General features: G+C 42.7%; 1 protein-coding gene across 1 annotated transcript in view; it reads left to right on the plus strand.

Annotated features, from left to right (window-relative positions):
• Positions 1 to 484: 484 nt before the first annotated feature.
• The window catches only part of spns2 (SPNS lysolipid transporter 2, sphingosine-1-phosphate), a 125,721-nt gene continuing 106,316 nt past the window's right edge, over positions 485 to 19,889 (plus strand). The window contains exon 1 of the mRNA XM_060912930.1: positions 485 to 1,011. Coding sequence (XP_060768913.1) covers positions 774 to 1,011 — 238 coding nt within the window. The 5' untranslated portion in view covers positions 485 to 773. The remainder of the gene's footprint in view (positions 1,012 to 19,889) is intronic.

The following is a 19,889-nucleotide window of genomic DNA, read 5'->3' on the forward strand; positions in this document are numbered from 1 at the left end:
TCATCACAGGGCTGACACATAGACACAGACAACCATTCACACTCACATTCACACCTACGGTCAATTTAGAGTCACCAGTTAACCTAACCTGCATGTCTTTGGACTGTGGGGGAAACCGGAGCACCTGGAGGAAACCCACGCGGACACGGGGAGAACATGCAAACTCCGCACAGAAAGGCCCTCGCCGGCTACAGGGCTCGAACCCAGGACCTTCTTGCTGTGAGGCGACAGCGCTAACCACTACACCACCGTGCCGCCTATTATTTTTATTATCTCAGCTATTGAAGTAGCCACTAGTTGTAGTCTCTGAGAATCTCCATTACACTTTGGACTTCCTGTTAGTCACGTTCACTGAGCTTGGACCCAAAAACAAGGCGACCAAACACATTTCTTGGGTCTGAAGTGGACATTCTTTTCATTCCAGCCGCAGTTCAGGTGCCTGTGTTTTGGGTGGGGCTTCCTGCGTTCAGCCACGCCTCTCTCGGCTGCCTCTTAGCGCCTGAGAGCACGCGAGCCGACTGTCACTGCAATCTGACGGCCAAACATGAACCGAGCTCGGCGATCTGAACTCATCCCCTCCGACATTAGCACTTTTTACATCTTGATTGCTTTTTTTTAAGTTGCTCAGGGGAAGAGCTGCGATCTTGGGTTTTGTATTATTATTATTATTATTATTATTATTATTATTAGTTATAGTAGATCAGAGCTCCTGTACAGGCTACCTGAGACACTGTCAGGTCACATCCCTTGCGCTGGATCGCTCGTGCGACAAGATGTGTGTGGAGAGCGACGGCTGCGAGCTGGAGGGCTGCGGCGGTGCGGCGGCGGCGGAGGTGCGCACGCTCTCGGGCAGCATGAGCGCCGCGCTCAAGGCGAATCCCGAGCTGCGCGCGTGCAAACCGGGCCAGAAATTCCGCGCCGCGCTGCTGCGGTGCCGCTCTCCAGCAACCGCCGCTGGGATCCTCAGCTTCGGCAACGTGCTCAATTACATGGATAGATACACGGTAGCCGGTAAGAAGCTGATTTTTCTCTTCAGCTGTCTTCTTTGTGTGGATGTGGAGCGCACGGGAATGGACCGTGCACCCTCTGCGTTTTTATTTTATTTCATTTTCCTCCACAATCTGATTTAAAGAAGGCACTGAAATAAATACTCATTTGGCTGATGGTTCACTAATTAAGGCGTTGAGTAGTTGCAGAACAGAAGGTTCTGCGTTCGAAATTCGAATCCCAACACCCATCAATTTAAAGGTATTTTATAAAAGCATCAACCAAATGAGCGCATATCCTGGCTTATGTTTCACTTTATAGCTACTAGGCTAAGTGTACATCTATTTACAGTGGGTTTTTTTTTGCACTTCTTTATTTTGAATCCTGCTGCCAGTAAATTTCTGTAAAATTTACACTCAACTTTTTGTTTTTTTTTAAAAGTGCTTTAATGACTCTTAGATCCCCAGTGATGTAATCAACACAGCTGGATATCAATAACGGCTTCGAAGACTTAAGCCTAAGTGACAGGATATTGACTAAGTTTGCACAGTGTCTGATCAATAATCTGACTTTTGTGAATCTGTGAATCTTTCATCAACGCAAAACAAATGCCTTGTGCCTGAAACTCAGGTTGGATGTATCATGAGGAAAGAATGGCTAGTGAGTGAGTGAGTGAGTATTAATTAATAAGGCGATCAGGTAATTCAAGCCTGTGACTAAGGATCTGTTGTGTCATCATATAAGCATCTGTATTTATTCGTAGAAGGAAGTTTTACTAAAACTTGTCTACCGAGCAAAATAGAGCTCAGGTGTCAGACATGATTACGTGATATGCACAAACACAGTTATAAAATAATTTATAGTGAGGCTCATGGGGCGGCAGGGTGGTGTAGTGGTTAGCACTGTCGCCTCACAGCAAGAAGGTCCTGGGTTCGAGCCCAGTGGCCAACGAAGGCCTTTCTGTGTGGAGTTTGCATGTTCTCCCCGTGTCTACGTGGGTTTTCTCCGGGTGCCCCGGTTTCCGCCACAGTCCAAAGACATGCAGGTTAGGATAATTGGTGGCTCTAAATTGACCGTAGGTGTGAATGTGAGTGTGAATGTCTGTGTGTCAGCCCTGTGAGGATCTGGCAACTTGTCCAGGGTGTACCCCGCCTCTCACCCATAGTCAGCTGGGATAGGCTCCAGCTTGCCTGCAACCCTGTAGAACAGGATACAGGGATACAGCGGCTAATAATGGATGGATGGATGTTTGTGCTTGCTGGGAATTTGTCAGCATGATCTGCAGATGAATTACAACAAGGTTGTTCCTTGTTGATAAAGAAAGTGATGAAAAGGAGATTTGTGATCAGTTTCAGACATTGTGTAATGATGGAAATGGAGTTAGAATGATAGGAGAAATGTTCAAGTCAATTAAGTATTGATGCTGAAGAATCTAAAGCTGAACGGCACAAGATATATTTCTGCTCATTTAACATGTGCATATTTAATAACGGTTTGACGGTGATCTTAGGTGACGAGCCAGCTTGCGTTTCTCATCTCATAAATAACTAATGGGCTTATTTCCAAGGAAATTAGAGAGAACAAAATAATTTGGACCGCACATGATTACGTCTGTCAACTCTGTTGTTGAAGTAGGGTATGTTTTCATCTCAGTTTGTTTGTCTGTTCCCAACATAACTCAAAAAGTAGTGAACGGATTTTGATGAACTTTGGAGGAAAGGTGAGCCATGGGCCAAGGAACAATTGCTTAGACTTTGATGCGAATCCGAATATGCGGCTTGGCGGAAGTATGCACTCTACCGAGTGCCCTTCTGATTTAAACCTGAATTTGGGATGAGATCTCAGTCCATATTCCATAAACTTGTTGAGAAAGCATGTTATTTTCTGTGTCTCAGTGAAGCCTTTTCATTCATTACTGTTGAACTTAATGGGGGAAAAAAATCATACCATCTCAAATGATCACCTATTATCTTTCTTCTTCTTCTTCTTCTTGTACTTCTTCATTCTTGTTCTTCGTTCATGTTCTTCATCTTCTTCGTCTTGATCTTGTTCATCTTCGTTCGTCTTGTTCTTTATTTGTCTTGTTCTTTGTTTGTCTTGTTCTTTGTTTGTCTTGTTCTTTGTTCGTCTTGTTCTTGTTCTTCATCTTGATCTTGTTCTTCGTCTTCATTCGTCTTCTTCTTGATCTTGTTCTTCGTCTTCGTTCATCTTGATTTTATTCCTTGCCTTGTTCTTCATCTTGATCTTGTTCTTCGTCTTCGTTCGTCTTGATCTTGTTCATCTTCGTTCGTCTTCATCTTGATCTTGTTCATCTTCGTTCGTCTTCATCTTGATCTTGTTCTTCGTTCGTCTTCATCTTGATCTTGTTCTTCGTTCTTCTTCTTCTTGATCTTGTTCTTCGTTTGTCTTCTTCTTGATCTTGTTCTTCATTCGTCTTCTTCTTGATCTTGTTCTTCGTTCGTCTTCTTCTTGATCTTGTTCTTCGTCTTTGTTCATCTTGATCTTGGTCTTCGTTTGTCTTCTTCTTGATCTTGTTCTTCGTCTTTGTTTGTCTTCTTCTTGATCTTGTTCTTCGTCTTTGTTCGTCTTGATCTTGGTCTTCTTCTTCAGCTATCCAGAAAACCAAATGCGCTTATAATATGCATGTAGACATACATACATATGTTTTTTCTCCTCTAAGAGAACACCTATAGGTTCTCAGACAAGAGCTCAAGTCCCAAACCGTAGCTCTGTTCCACCCTAAACTACTCTATCATTTGGATTAAATGCAGTTTAATAAAAAGCTGGGATTCTGGCTGTAAAAATTCATCCAGAAAACACATTTGAGAAGAAAACTGCTGTTCCTGAGCTCACTGTCTCTGTTGTGGTCACTCATTACTGTTGCAAAGTCAGTAACACGGACCACAGACTGATTAAGTCGATGGAAGAAAGAAAGCGCAGACTCGACTCGCTGCTGTAAAACTTCTAAAATGAGCAGCAGTCGTTGTAGTTCAAGCGATGAATTCAGACAGGCTGTCATTATGTGCAAAGAAAATCTCTATTACAAGGCTGCAACTTGTTTGTATTATATTAGAGGCCATAGATGACATGTTTATTCATGTACAGAGGGACACGAATGGACAGTAAACGCACATTATCCAACAGGGTTGAGGATCATATTGCGATATGAAGAGGAAATGCTTCTAGTTAGAAGTTGTGCTTGTCAGAGGACAGAAAGCAAAAGCCATGAATCTAGTGTAATGTAGTGCCTGAAAGTCTATAGAAATCATCTGCAGTTTGCAGTAAACACAGCCAACCTCATATCTACAGTGCCTATGTGGGAAGAACTGAACACTCTTGCAGCACTGGTGCAAGTGGTCATGTGATTCCTGAGAACCGGAGTATATACACTGAGACGCGATGAGGAAAAACATTTTTTTGAAAGCATATCTTATCTGAGCATCTCCAGAACTAAAGCTAGTGTTACATCAGTCAGTCAGGAAGCATTAGTAGATGAAATGGATTGATGGGTGAATGTGGAAAAACAAACTTTACGTCGTCACTAACGCAGATTTGAACGTAGTAGTCCAGTACACTTTTTATTCAAGTTTGTAAAGAGAGATATGCAGAAGGAAAGAGAGAGAGACGGAGAGAGAGCGAGAGATGTGCTGTATGTCAAGGACTGCAGTGAGAATGCAGCAGAAGATGGTGTGTGAAGTGCGAAGTGTGTGGGGGGTGCGCATGTGTGTGTATTGTATGCTGCAGCTGTGTATTGCACAGTGTGTCGAGCGCTGGGGTTCTCCTCTGCACCTCCCTGCCTGGCTCATGCATTATGCATAAGGGGAGTGTGTGCAGTTGTGTGTACACATGTGTGTGAAGGACTTGGAAAGGAGAGGAGAGGGTTGATGCAGCTGTCCTGCAGTGTTGAGCCTGACCACTCGTGTGTGTGTGTGTGTGTGTGTGTTGAAGAGAGGAGAGGAGGGAGTGGGGGTCACGGAAATCTCCTCCCATCTCTGTTCAATCATTTCCACTGCAGTCATACTGCCAAGAGCATCAATGTAATGAGACTCAAACCTGCGTGTATGTGCATGTGTGTGTGTGTGTGTGTGTGTGTATGAGGCAGCGATGCAGCTCGAAGAGGGGCTTAGGGAAAATTTCGAGGTAATTCCTGACCTCATGCCTGAATCACTACATTGCCGGTAAAAACAGGATTGATTACCCCAGAGAACTAGAGACTGGTTCACGCTGATGAGGTCATAAGTTTGGATGCACAGAGACACACGGTGGAAGAAGGAAGGACTCTTTTGGTGGTCACATACTCGTAGAACTCGGCGATCTATTCAAAGCTTGTAAAGCTCATATTGGTTCAAGCTGTGTTCAAAGCGTCCTCAGTGGCAGGCCATGCTGCAAAAAAAAAAAAAAAGCACCGTGAACCCTTTACACGTTAACATTCTCATACTCATACTAGTTTTATTCCAGTGTTAATTTTTAACAAGGCATTTCTTCTAAGACGAAGTTTTATGAGCTGTGACAATGCTGAGGGGGGGAAGCAAAGGAATTAAAGCAGATCGCACATTGCTTTCTTGCTCCGAGGGAACCCATGATAAGTGCTAAGGGTTAGAGAAGCAGCTTTGGGACCAAAAGGTTGCTGGTTCAATTCCCTGGAATGGCTGAAGTGCCTTTGAGCAAGGCACCTAACCCCCAACTGCTCCTCAGGATATGTTGTATGTCGATTTGGATAAGAGTGTCTGCTAAATAAACGCTATGTGTATCAGTCAAAATTAATAATAATTTAAAAAAACCACACACACACAGAGGAATACTTTTTTTTTTAAATTTGCGGTTTGGTGTCTGTCTTTAATTGGTACCTGTGAGCGATGCGAGGTATGGTGAGGTTCTAATTTGGCGCTTGACCACATGGTCAAATAGTCGTCGCGGTGCAAAGGCTGTTTTTAGGAAGGAAATGGAAAATCAGTGTGTTGTGAGCTGATTGCTGTGTGACTGAGTGTGGAATATGAACTGTGTGTGTGTGTGTGTACACAGATGCAGATTTACACCACACTGCACCCTTGTTGTCTGCTTTATTTCCCCATTGGCCCGTTGCTGCGTCTCTGTGTAGCGTGATCTCTAGCGTGCCAGACAAATCAAACTGATGAAGTGAAGGTTCGTGAACTGTTTTTAAACTGATTATATTTGTGGTTTGGCTTCCGTAGAGTTGCGTTTCGGGGGCTGGCAAGACACGCCGAGGGCAGACATGGAGTAAACCCCCTGGCGTAGGCTCAGATTATCCTCCAGATAATCTGGGATTAGAATTTGAAGGAAGTGGCCACTTCAAGTTATTTGATCTCGAGACGCTCCCCGTGTCCGCCAGCTCATCTGCATGTTTGAAGAAAGCACTTGAGCAGTGCTTAAATACCTCCAGTTGCCATGTACGGGTCAGGAAAACGGACACAGTGAAAGACATGTTTTATTCGAGATGATCCAGTTTCACTTGCCATCTCTAATAACACTGAGAGAAAATCCTCTATTTCCTCCCACGCACACAGACGTATATATACACGAACGCCTACACTTGTGGCCTGGCTGTCATCTCCAGCCCTGTTTCCTTCTGCCAAGACATGAGAAGGCGATAACACCTATCAGCACATGCAAGGCGTGCTGCATTACGTCATGTTTGTCACTTCTGTGCCCCACCACACGCGCACGTACACACACACACACACACACACACTGCTTCATTTACAAATTAACTCTTGCTTTAGCAACTCCTCTTATCCTTACCTTCATTAAGATCTGATCCTGGATCTGTCCTAAATATGGACAGGGTGGAGTGTGCTCAAAAAGAATCATTGACGTCGAGAACGAGAAAACTCCTACGTACAGCCGAACACAGCCGCGTATTTACACACATCCACTACAGATTGCCAGCCTGCGTCGGAATAAAACTTTGAGGTCGGCTGCAGCCATTTCAGCCCTGATTGCCACCTCTTTTTCTCTTTCTCTCTCTCTCTCTCGCTTTCTTTCTTTCTCTCAATCTCTCGCCCTCTCTCACCTTCTTTCTCCCTGCCTCTTTGTCTCTCTCGCTTTCTCTCTCCCTCTCTCTTTGTCTCTCTCTCACACTTTCTTTCTTTCTCTCTCACCCTCTCTTTCTTTCTTTCTCTCTCACCCTCTCTTTCTTTCCTTGTCTCTCTCACCCTTTCTCCCTCTTTCTCTCTCACACTTACTTTCTCCCTCTCTTTGTCTCTCTCTCACTCTCTCTCTTGCCCTCTCTCTTTCTTTCTTTCTTTCTTTCTTTCTTTCTTTCTTTCTTTCTTTCTTTCTTTCTTTCTTTCTTTCTCCCTCTTGCTTTCTTTCTCTCATTCTCTCTCACACTTTCTCCCTCTCTCTTTGTCTCTCTCACACTTTCTTTCTCCCCCTCTTTGTCGCTCTCTCTCTCTCTCTCACTTTCTTTCTCTCTCACCCTCTCTTTCTTGCTTTCTTTCTCTCTCTCTCTCTCACACTTTCTCCCTCTCTCTTTGTCTGTCTCTCTCTCTCTCTATTTCTCTCTCACACTTTCTTTCTCCCTCTCTTTGTCGCTCTCTCTCTTTCTCACCCTCTCTCTCTCTCGCCCTCTCTCTTTCTGTCTCTCTCACACTTTCTTTCTCCCTCTCTCTTTCTCTTTCCTCTATTTACTACCCGCATATTAAAACGGCTCCCAAACAACACCACCTTAGATCCTTGGGGGGGGGGGGGGGGGAGCCTTCGTAATTGGGTTTTATGGGTTTGTCTTGCTTTTTCTGGAACCCTCTCAAAGAACAAATGGCTTCCACTTCTGCTAAAGTTTCTTTCCATACACTTGGACCCACTGCATGCCTTTTAAATCCTATCTGTACAGTATAGTAGGTTTCTCCAACATATGTTTTCATTACTGCTAGGCCTACGCGCGATATACGTATACACAGGACATGTGTTCAGTTTTAAACTACAGATGCTGTGTGTGTTTTTATTTGGAGGAAAGTGTGTGTATAGACAAGAGTTACATCATCTCAACAGAATGGGCATTAATGTGGGAACAGCTAGGTAGGTGGCGAGCTTTGGTTTTAATCCGAAGTCTTCCTTGTGTCACGATTTACTGAGATTTTCAGCCCCTGTGTGTGTGTGTGTTTTTGTTGGGTCATATTTAGCTGACGGCAAGACCTTCCAAAGCAAGACCAGCTGGAAATAAGCTGTGCCTCTTCCTCCGTTTTTGCTCTGTGGCTTTCCTGTGGTTGCCGTAAGCATTAGCCTGGCACGCTACTGCACTTTCACTGACAACCAAGGGCCTCCTCAGGAGGTCTGAAAGCTGGAGAGAGAAATGCTGTCTCTGTCATGTAAAACATCTTGAACGTGGGCGACATTGATACAATTTCTCTGACCCCTTCAAAATACATCTTGTTTCAACCTACTTTTAGACAATTGTACTAATAATGACAATGCCCTACTTCACTAGTGGGTCATTTTTGCTTTTTCGACCAAAGAAAACGCTGAATAAATAGAAGCAAAAACACCTGCCAGTGCATTTCTCTCATTGCAAAACAAGTCGAGAAAAGTCTTGTACAATAACAAACCATTGAATAATATCGAATTACCTATATAATAATAATAATTCTGTCTTTGAATATATGCAAATCAATCTATTATTCCTCATTACGAGGAAACAAATACTGTATAAGGCTGTTCAGCTGCTTGTTCAGCTGATTTCTCCACATGATTATTAAAGGAGAACTGAAGTCATTTTTAAACTTGCTTTATTTCTTAATTAACATGTTATTCAATTACGTTTTCATTTTTATTAACCTTATATCGTGACTCGTATTGGCATATTATATACTTATCGGCCTTTTCGGTTTTTAGCCATGTTGAATTTAGTTCGTTTGGTCCACGGCAGGCGTCGCTTATCCGTGTGATCTTCACGGGACGTGAAGTGTCAGTGCCGCCATTTTGAAAACTGTTTTCCAAACGAAACATTGCACAAAAACGAGTTTAAAATGATGATTACTGCCTACTTTTTTCAAACTTTCCTGATTGCTATGAAAACAAACAAAACTTCAGGCTTGATTACGTCAGCATTCGAAAGAGGGTGCGCGCGTCTTTTGACAACGTTGGCAGGTGTTCGTCACTTTGATTTCCGCTGTCCGTTTTACTTCCGTCCTACGATGTCTCGCACAGGTCTCAGTGAATCTCGTTTACGGCCATTGCTTTGACATATGGACTGATATATTATGTAGCATATTTCAAACACTCATAACTTGCTATAGCAGTGACAGAATAGCTATCAAAAATGCATTCGGATATTTAATAAAATGAGAGAAATAGAATTTTGATAAATTTGACTTCAGTTCTCCTTTAATCCTGAGCTTGAAATTGCCTTATCTGATTTAAAATAATGCATTTCTAGAAAGAAGTCGACCTTGTGCCTCAAATAAAAAAAAAGAGATGATTTCAAGGTCTTATATTCAGTTTATAAAACACAGAGGTGGGCAAAGTACCCAAGTTTATTACTTAAGTCAAAGTACAGATCCCACTGGTTAAATGTTACTCTGATACATCTGAAAGTTGTACAGTCAAATTTTTACTTAAAAGTACCGAAGTACTTGCTTTTAAAAATACTTAAGTATTAAAAGTACATTTTCTGTCAATGCATCGTTGTATTATTGCCACCTAATGCCTCTGAAGCAACCGACTGGATTTACTGACTAGTTTGTAGAATCTGTAAACCTGAAGTTTCACCTAATGCTAGCAAACTTTTCAAACTCAAAATCATCTTGGGTAGCTAACACTACTAGAAAAGAAAGATTTCTACATTCTGTTTATTTGGCAAGATTATGCTAAAGTTAACGTGATTCATGTTAGCGTAACTCCATTTTTACATGCTAACTAACAGGTGTCCAAGTTAACTAGCTATGTGTAAATGGTAGCCGTGGACAAGGCGACGGCAACTTGGCAGGCAAATCCATAGAAAGTCATTTGACTAACCAGGCTGCATAGCTATTGCAACGTTATCGCTAGCTCTAAAAACACAGACAACTTCATTGCAAGCTTTCTCTTGCATACATGAAAATCCCTCACCTTTCGGCGAAATTCGCCGTTTTGAAACCAAAATGGGTGACCTACGTGAATCGTGTAGATCCGATGAGAAAAAAAATTGGGGGGGGGGGGGGCGCAAGGAGGTCGCTTCGCACCCATAGACAGTTCATGCCGGTTTGCGCCTCCTCCTCCTGCTTTGATATGTACTGCACACATCAGTCAGAGTGCAGACCAGACCACCAGAAGCTGGAAACTGGATTGAGTCATCGGACTGAATTTCCAAACTTTCTTGATTGCTATCAAAACAAACAAAACTTCCAGCTTGATTACGTCAGCATTCGAAAGAGGGCACACGCGTCTTTTGACAATCCCTGTGTCCGAAATTGCTCGCTACTCACTATATAGGGCACTGTATAGTGGAGACGCCATTTTGTAGTGCTGTCCATGCTGAAAGAAATCAAAAGTCTCAAATTTGATTTAATAAAAGACAGCAGCAAAGAAGAAAGTATTCAGCCTTGATTTAAAAAAAAAACTGAAAGCTGCAGGTACTTCCATATCTTGGCAGGCTGAGTGGTATGCTGGGGCACCTCTTGCCAGCAGACCAGGATATCCAGAGGGAACTTGTGCGGTTCAGTGTTGACCTGACCATCCCCAGCTTTAAGGAGGGAGAGAGCATCGTGGAGTGGTGGGGTCATGTCATCGACAAACCAGACAAGTACCCCTCCCTGGATGCAATGGTTAAGTGTTGCCTCTCCATCTTTCATGGACCTAGAGTCCTCATTTAGTCTGATGAATGATGTAATTGATCAAAGGAGTGGCAACATGAATGTGGAAACATTTAATGCAATACAGACGGTCAAGTACACGCTGGGGCGGCACGGTGGTGTAGTGGTTAGCGCTGTCGCCTCACAGCAAGAAGGTCCTGGGTTCGAGCCCCGGGGCCGGCGAGGGCCTTTCTGTGCGGAGTTTGCATGTTCTCCCCGTGTCCGCGTGGGTTTCCTCCGGGTGCTCCGGTTTCCCCCACAGTCCAAAGACATGCAGGTTAGGTTAACTGGTGACTCTAAATTGACCGTAGGTGTGAATGAGAGTGTGAATGGTTGTCTGTGTCTATGTGTCAGCCCTGTGATGACCTGGCGACTTGTCCAGGGTGTACCCCGCCTTTCGCCCGTAGTCAGCTGGGATAGGCTCCAGCTTGCCTGCGACCCTGTAGAAGGATAAAGCGGCTAGAGATAATGAGAGAGAGAGAGAAGTACACGCTGACATCCAGGGGGAAGACAGCTATGCAGCTCTTTAGAATGGAGGATGTGAAGTTTGGGGAAGTGGACAGAACATTGTGCAAGAACATTAACTCTGCAGCAGCCACATACAAACACCAGCAGAGGGTGAACAAGGAGGAAAGGCAGCAGAGCAAGTATGGCTCTCAAGCAACTTGCAGTGCTCAGCAGGCCAAGAAACAGACTGCTGAAGGAGAGAAGCGGGCAAGGCTGAAACATGTGGCAACTCGGCGAAAGCAGGCCATGGAGACACTGGTGGTCCAGGCAAATAAAAGCAAAAAAAGATCACTATTCCTTGTGTGTTCTCCACTTTCTTCGTTCTATTATTCACATTTTTTTTCCAGGGCATAATTTCATTATAACTACATGTATTTGAATTTGTATTTGTACTGTATGTCCTTGTGCAAATGTCAATACAGTATACTTAGTAAGGACGCTATAATATTTATTCTGAGGGTGAACCCCCCAAACAAAATAAAACAACACCAGAGGCCACGTCGCCACTCGCGCACCCTTCTCACCTTTTTCACCCCTGACCCGTTTTCATGCCTGCGCTTGGAATAAAACGTTTATATACCTCAATATGCTTCCGCAGGTTGGACGGCGAGTTTTTGTAGGCCGTGATGTGGTTTGTTTTCGGCAAACAAAGCAAACATTTAAAACGAAACATATCTTTAATCCTTTCAGAAAACTGAAACATGGGTCCATGGGTGTGTGCGTTCTCCAGAAAAACCACCACCTTCCATTCTGCCATCAACTGATCGTGTTCAAATAATACTGCTGAGAAATGATTGACCTTGATTTTATGCAGTCTATGGATGTGACGTGACCCTAGTGATTACTGATCGGCTGTCTCAGTGTCACCTGCGAAAAAACCAATCACGTTTTAGAAAAGAAAAGAAAAAAACATCCACTTCAAAGCCGCTTAATAGTAAAGAGGGCCTTGACAGAAATGTAGTGGAGCAAAAAGTACAATATTTGTCTTTCAAATGTAGTGAAGTCATAAGTTTCCAAAAAAAAAAAAACTCAAGTAAAGTACAGATACTCAAAGTGTACTTAAGTACAGTACTCAAGTAAATGTACTTTGTTACTGTCCACTGATTTAAGGTTTCTATTATTCAATTTGTAGTCTATTGTACTGTACGTTTCTACCGGATGTCATTTTTGCAGTGCATAACGATACTTACTCTGTCCACATTCACTGGATATGAGCAGTCGCGCGCTCTGATTGGCTACTCTACTACTAGGATATCGGCTCATATACCGTGAGTACAGAAAAACAAAATGGTGGAGTGTGTTGCTGAACCAACCGAGGATGAAATAAAAACTCTACTCAAAAATAATACCCTAAAAAGCAACAAAATATGGAATAAAAGTATTTGATGGTAAGAGCGTGTCTTTTTTTTAAAGAATTATTTTAAAAATTATTATTGTCGCATTTTTCACAAATTGCTACTGTCATTTCGCCAGTTTGTTTATGTTCTAAGCGGAAATGACTTTGTCGGACGTTTCGTATGAAGTTTTTATTTATCGAATTTGCAAAAAGTACAAATAAAAATGCGCCGTTTTGTCAAAATGCAGTGAATGTGGATAGAATAAAAGTTATTCCACTCAATCTCGTCGTACATGAGCTGATAGCCGACGAGGCACGTAGCTACGGTTTTTGTTAGATCTTTTCACATTTCACAAACGGGGGGGACTTTTAAGCAATTGATCTTTTAATACTGACCAAGTAAAGAGCCCACACCCAGGCGTTCAGCTCAGTGTATAATGTGTGTGTGTGTGTGTGTGTGTGTAGTCGTGTATAAATACACATGCATGACACTCACTGACAGATATTCTAGTTTTTTTGTGTTTTTTTTTTTCTTTTCTATTGCAGTCTCACAAAGACACAAGTGTAAGCATTCAGTGACCCATCGTACTAAAATAAGCAGATCGGTGGCTGCTCGAGGCTCACAGAAACCACCGTGTGCATTGTGGTCTGTGTTTTGATGGGTTCCTCTTTCACCAAGTCATGCTCTTTAAATGAAGCGTTGCTGCTTCATTTCCTTCTATAGCAATAGCTGTTGAGCTTGTAATGACCCCGATGGCGCATTTGGGGTCTGCTTTTAGCTCGATGCATGCCTGAACAGATCCGGAGATTTTGTGTGTGTGTGTGTGTAAGTGTGACGGGACGAGGTGGCAGGTTTGATGGACAGATGAGAAACAGGGAGGAATTGGAGCGGTGACCCCTGAGGCGAACACACCTGCGTGAAAGGGTATGCCAGAGAGGTTCTAGGTTCTATGGATCAGAGTTGTATGAGATCAGAGATGACCTCTGACCCCAGAATGATGTGTTTGGTATGATCTGGGACCTGAATCTCATCAGAGCACATCAAGCTTATCATCTCATACTCATTCTGCTCAATCAGGTAAAAAAAAAAAAAATCCACAAAGCTCTTCAATACGATAACAGTATCATTACACAAAACTGACTTCTAGGAATCGTTATACATTGAAGCTGTCCGTGTGCCCGATATATAATTGGATTAGATCTGCAGTAATATCAGGGTGGATGATGTGTGTGGACAGAATTTATGCCTTGTGTCATTTATAGATATATAAATATACACAATCCCAGAAATATCATCTCCAAACAAGTAGACATTTGTGGACTAAAAGCAGCAGAGTAAAGCTTGGCTTTGACTTTAAAGTCGCCATTGGAGTCTTTCCACAGTGGCTACACTAATATTTACACTGGCCTTTATAGCATAGCAGTGTTTGTCGAGTCTTTATAAAGGAAGAGATCTTGTCATCTTTGCCCCATTCACGAGTCGCCGAGTAAATAATCAACCTCACCCGGGGATTACATAGCCTGTTTATCTCCAGGCCAAGAAAGAGCCGATCATCTGTTGCGTGTACGTGTTTGTTTGTTAAAGCGTACATGCAGTATGTTCGTATGTGAATTTGCCTTTGTGCGCTTTTATGACTTCGGTCATTGCAGTGTCTCTGTACTCGTGTGTGTGAGACTGATTTCATTTGTCCTGAGTAGTCGTTATTGTAATAGCTTGATAGATACTGTGCATTAAAAGGCAGACAGGGTGTCTCAGGAGTATGTTCTGAGAACTGTGAGTAAATTACAGCACTGACCCCCCCGTCCTGTCACTCTTCTGATCTATTTGTTAATGAAGAGGTCAAAAGTCAGTCCTCTTGCAATTGCTCCTCACCGGATAGAACTATTTTCAATCTTAGAATGGAAATGAGCTTAGATTTTCTCAAAAAGACGAACCCCCCCCCCATCTAGAGAACTCTATATAGAAATTTTCAGTCAAGATCTAAAACAGCTATCTAATGCAAATACAATATAAAACTGTACAGGACTCCATCCATTATCTGTAACCGCTTATCCTGTGCAGGGTCGCAGGCAAACTGGAGCCTATCCCAGCTGACTATGAGCGAGAGGCGGGGTACACGCTGGTTGACACACAGAGACAAACGATCATTCACACTCACATTCACACCTACGGTCAATTTAGAGCCACCAGTTAGCCTAACCTGCATGTCTTTGGACTGTGGCGGAAACCAGAGCACCCCCACGCGATCATGGGAAGAACATGCAAACTCCACACAGAAAGGCCTTCGTCGGCCACTGGGCTTGAACCCAGAACCTTCTTGCTGTGAGATCACTGTGCCACCCCTGAACAGGACTCAAAAAAAAAAAAAAGTATATTAATTATTTGACATGGATATCTAATCAAAATCTGACCTAAAACTACACAAAGCTGAATAAAACTAAACTTCGCTGTTGGTATTAATTATATAACCTTAAATAAATACACAAAATAAAGTATAAAAAGCCTAAATTTACTAGCTGTAACTTTCTTTTCTAATAAGCTTGCTTTATTTTCCCAACTTTTTGTGTCCAAATATTTACTCAGGACAAAAGCGATTGAAATCGGTTAAGTATGGAGTCATACTGCTACAACTGGCAACTGCAAAACGGCTATACAATGTAATCAGAAAACAGAGAAAGGTAAAGCAATGCGTGTAGAAACAGTCATTTTCGACAGTTTCTTTACAGTTATTGAGAGAAACAGACACCGGTGTGTCTCTGTATGGATCCTTTCCATGTTGTCAGACACTTATAACAACATTAAGAACCTGTAAGTGGTGAAAACAAGCAGTTTACGGTACGTTGACGTGGATAGGATTACATCATATAGCTGTTTTCTGGTTGCTGGTTATAAAGTTCTAACTCAATACCGGTCCGATTTCAATCGGTTTTGTTATTTGTAAATATTTGGACGCAAAGAGAGAGGGGAAAATAGGGCCCCTCAAGCACACAGTGAAATGTCTCCTTTGCATTTAACCCATCTGAAGCAGTGAACACACAAGTGAGCAATGAGTGCACACACACATACTGTACATACCCAGAGCAGTGGCAGCTATGCTACAGCGCCCAGGGAGCAGTTGGAGGTTAGGTGGCTTGTTCAAGGGCACTTCAGCCCAACCTCAGGCCAAGGCTGCTCCATTTTAACCTAACCGCATGTCTTTGGGGGAAACTGAAGCAAACCCACGCAGACACAGGGAGAACATGCAAACTCCGCACAGAAAGGCTCCCGTCGGCCACTTGACTCGAACCCAGAACCTTCTTGCTGTGAGGCGACCGTGCTAACTACTACGCCACCAGTCTTAATGAAGTTTCCCTTTAAAGGAAAGTAAGATCATGGTACAGTATGACCTTATGAATTAGCAGAACTCTTCCTGCATGTGTTTAAAGTGCATATCACGGGTAAATTCAGGAGCAAGATCAATGTAATTCTCCTATTTTATATTAAACTTTGGTCAAATATCTGTCACATTTTGTGCAGTTTTTTTTACCTTGCGCAATACCAGAAAAATTCAGTTGAAATCAAGCATTTGAGGCGAATTGGTCGCCTCTGAAAAAACTTGGCATTTGGATTTCCCGGCAAACATTGATTTTCATGACGTCGCATGTGGGACGCCTCCCTCTGAATCCTACGTCAGCGCTGGTTTATTTATGAGAAAATGACCTGGTGGTTTTCTGCAAATTTCTTCAACGTTATCGCATAATTATTAAAATGGTTAACAGATGTATGGTAGGAGGGTGTAGCAACACCAATCTTGATGGGATTAGTACTCATCGTTTTCCACATTGTGCTCAGGCGACAATTCCATATTTCAATGCAAAATTGCTAGCTGCTAAACTTGGTCTACACAGGCTGTGCACTGAAACCGTGCAAAGCTCGCGCAGCCTGCTGGCGCTTCCGCAGGTGACGTCACGAATCTGGCTCCAGACTCCCTTGGGATTTTTCCAGACGCGTTTTGTTATTTTATTTTTTTTTCTGCTGTAGACAGATGGCCTTGTGCAAAATTACCCTTCTGGATGAGCGTGTAAAGGGAGATTCTTTTTTATAAAAAAAAACAAAACAAATTTGGTCCAGGATATGCACTTTAAGGGCGTGTATTTATTTAGAAGTATCTCCTTTTGGTTTCTGCAACTGCACACATCTTTGTGTGGGTGTGATAACATGTTATAAATGCTTGTTCCTCAGGTTTTAAATTCCATTAGTGTTACCTCAACACTGGTATCAGCGCGTTAATGGATCAGGACAATGTTAACTCTAGAGACAGGTGTGCACTGGACAGACTGGCTTCCTCTCACCTGCGATTTTAGTCCATTAATCTGCCTGAGGTTGGTCAGTCACGCCTTGGGTTCCTGTCCTGCTCAGGTGATTTCAGCATTCCAATAATTCTTTAACGCTGCTTGTTCTGAAAGAAGATACACTTTAAATCCTGAAAAATATGCACACACGTACTGTGTGAACTCTGTGTGTCCAAGACTCAATCACTGCCGGATGAAATGAAAATGTCTTCCGTGAAGGTATGTATGTGTGTGTGTGTGTGTTCGTTCATTTGTTTGTTCTCACGGTTGCGGAATGTAGCGGTGACAGTGTTTGGAATGTACCGGATGACTTGTTTGGCTTTTTCACACAAACAAGTGCCTTTAATCACTTTTCTCATCTCACACATATCCATCACCTTAAAGGTTATTGAATCAATCCAACCTCACACAGCACACTGAAATATAAACACTTCATTACATTCCTATCATTTCACACACCCATTCCACCTCTTACTCACCACTGTCATTCAGCCAACTAATTTATTTTGATTTTTTTGCATGTTTGCAGAGATGGAATATTACAACAGATCGTTTCTCGCATGCTAGCAGAAGCTGGGCGAAGCTAGGACATGCTCTGTCTGGGGTCGTGCATCCTTACAGTGGAGAATTAAACTGCGCTGGAAAAGAAATGAGCTTAATCTGGAATTGATGAAAGAGAAAGGGAGATAAATGGCAGAGCCGGAGTCAGGCCCTCTGAGAGAGCTGTGCAAAGGGATCGAAATAGCACTTTCCCCCAGCGAGGAAACCGATCTAACAAGAACGGTGTGTGACTTGGTGTTGAATGGGGTGAAATGGAGGTTTATGGAGCTACAGTCAATTACAGCTACCATAGTAGCCCTTGCTTACGCTCTACATATGTTTCTAATTCAGATATGGATTCAGTCTTGGCATCTTGTGTGTGCGCGCGCACACGCATGCAATCAGAAACTGCCGCGAGTGCTCATGCGCTTTTATATTGGGTCAGCTTTCACATTTCTCTTTCACAAATACTGATAAAACGGGTTCAATTTGATGTACAGTAGGATGTGTGGATACTTTATCGTGTACCGGGAATCGTGACAAACCCACAACCTTGCTGCAAAAGGTGACCTACACTACCGTTCAAAAGTTTGGGGTCACTTTGAAATGTCATTTTTGAAAGAAAAGCACTGTTCTTTTCAATGAAGATCACTTTAAACTAATCAGAAATCCACTCTATACATTGCTAATGTGGTAAATGACTATTCTAGCTGCAAATGTCTGGTTTTTGGTGCAATATCTCCATAGGTGTATAGAGGCCCATTTCCAGCAACTCTCACTCCAGTGTTCTAATGGTACAATGTGTTTGCTCATTGCCTCAGAAGGCTAATGGATGATTAGAAAACCCTTGTACAATCATGTTAGCACAGCTGAAAACAGTTGAGCTCTTTAGAGAAGCTATAAAACTGACCTTCCTTTGAGCAGACTGAGTTTCTGGAGCATCACATTTGTGGGGTCGATTAAATGCTCAAAATGGCCAGAAAAATGTCTTGACTATATTTTCTATTCATTTTACAACTTATGGTGGGAAATAAAAGTGTGACTTTTCATGGAAAACACGAAATTGTCTGGGTGACCCCAAACATTTGAACGGTAGTGCACGTACTGTATGTAGCTTCGATTAGGAGCTGAGGTACTTCAACCATTCTCTTTCAGAAGTTTATGTCGATATTCGGAAACAACAAATTTGTGAACGTGTTCTTCACAAATACAAAAAAGGAAGCACGCTGTTCTATTATTCATTCATTCATTCATTTATTTATTTATTTATTTCCTTCACAGAAAGCTTGCGTGAAAGGTTCAAAGGGCATCTGGTTGAGAACAGGATCCCATGGGATGCAACCTCCGTGAGCATGTGTGGGTGTGATGACGTTTTGTATGGGTGTGTGGGTCTTTCCTCGAGAAAACGTAGCTGGATTGGCAATGCCAAATTGCCGCTAGGTGTGAATGAGTCAGTCAGTATGTGTGTACACAATGCCCTGAGATGGATTGATGTCCCATTCAGGGAATATTCCTGCCTCACACCCAGTGTTTAACTCTGATCAGGATAAAGTGATGAGATATGAAGCTTGCGGGATGAATAAAGACCACATTTAACATGAATGCATGAATAGAATCCTTAGTAACTGCCTGGTTAGGGTCACAGTAGCTTAAATTATATTTAAATCAGTTTGGATAGAATGAACACACTTTAGTAAATTTGTTCAAAGTACAGCAGGTAGGAACAAACAAACACATCATAACTGTGTAAACTGGATTACAAACAGCCCTGTATGACCAGTTATGAACTGGAGTGATGTAGCTGAGGTTGAGGAACTGTCCGAGCCAGAGTTCACACACCATACTGACCATACTGGCATTTCTACCTCTGGGCTTTTATCCCCAGGGATTTCCAGTGTTTTCAGTAGTATAATGGCAACGTTCATATTTAGGCTGGTTTAGGCCACGCCCATTTTGGGTTTAACTCTGAATACAGATATTTTGCGCTCTAAGCCGATACCGTGTGCAAACTACGTTGGCATTTCATTACCGCAACTCTCTATTGGCATAATATGTGAAAGTCAGCATAGAAAATATAAAATATTACTAAAATACAATTCAAATATTATTGTAAAATATGACATGGTCGGGGCGGCATCGTGGTGTAGTGGTTAGTGCTGTCGCCTCACAGCAAGAAGGTCCGGGTTTGAGCCCCGTGGCCGGCGAGGGCCTTTCTGTGTGGAGTTTGCATGTTCTCCCCGTGTCCGCGTGGGTTTCCTCTGGGTGCTCCGGTTTCCCCCACAGGCCAAAGACATGCAGGTTAGGTTAACTGGTGACTCTAAATTGACCGTAGGTGTGAATGTGAGTGTGAATGGTTGTCTGTGTCTATGTGTCAGCCCTGTGATGACCTGGCGACTTGT

This window comes from Neoarius graeffei, chromosome 28, assembly GCF_027579695.1.
Source record: "Neoarius graeffei isolate fNeoGra1 chromosome 28, fNeoGra1.pri, whole genome shotgun sequence".
Taxonomy (NCBI): domain Eukaryota; kingdom Metazoa; phylum Chordata; class Actinopteri; order Siluriformes; family Ariidae; genus Neoarius; species Neoarius graeffei.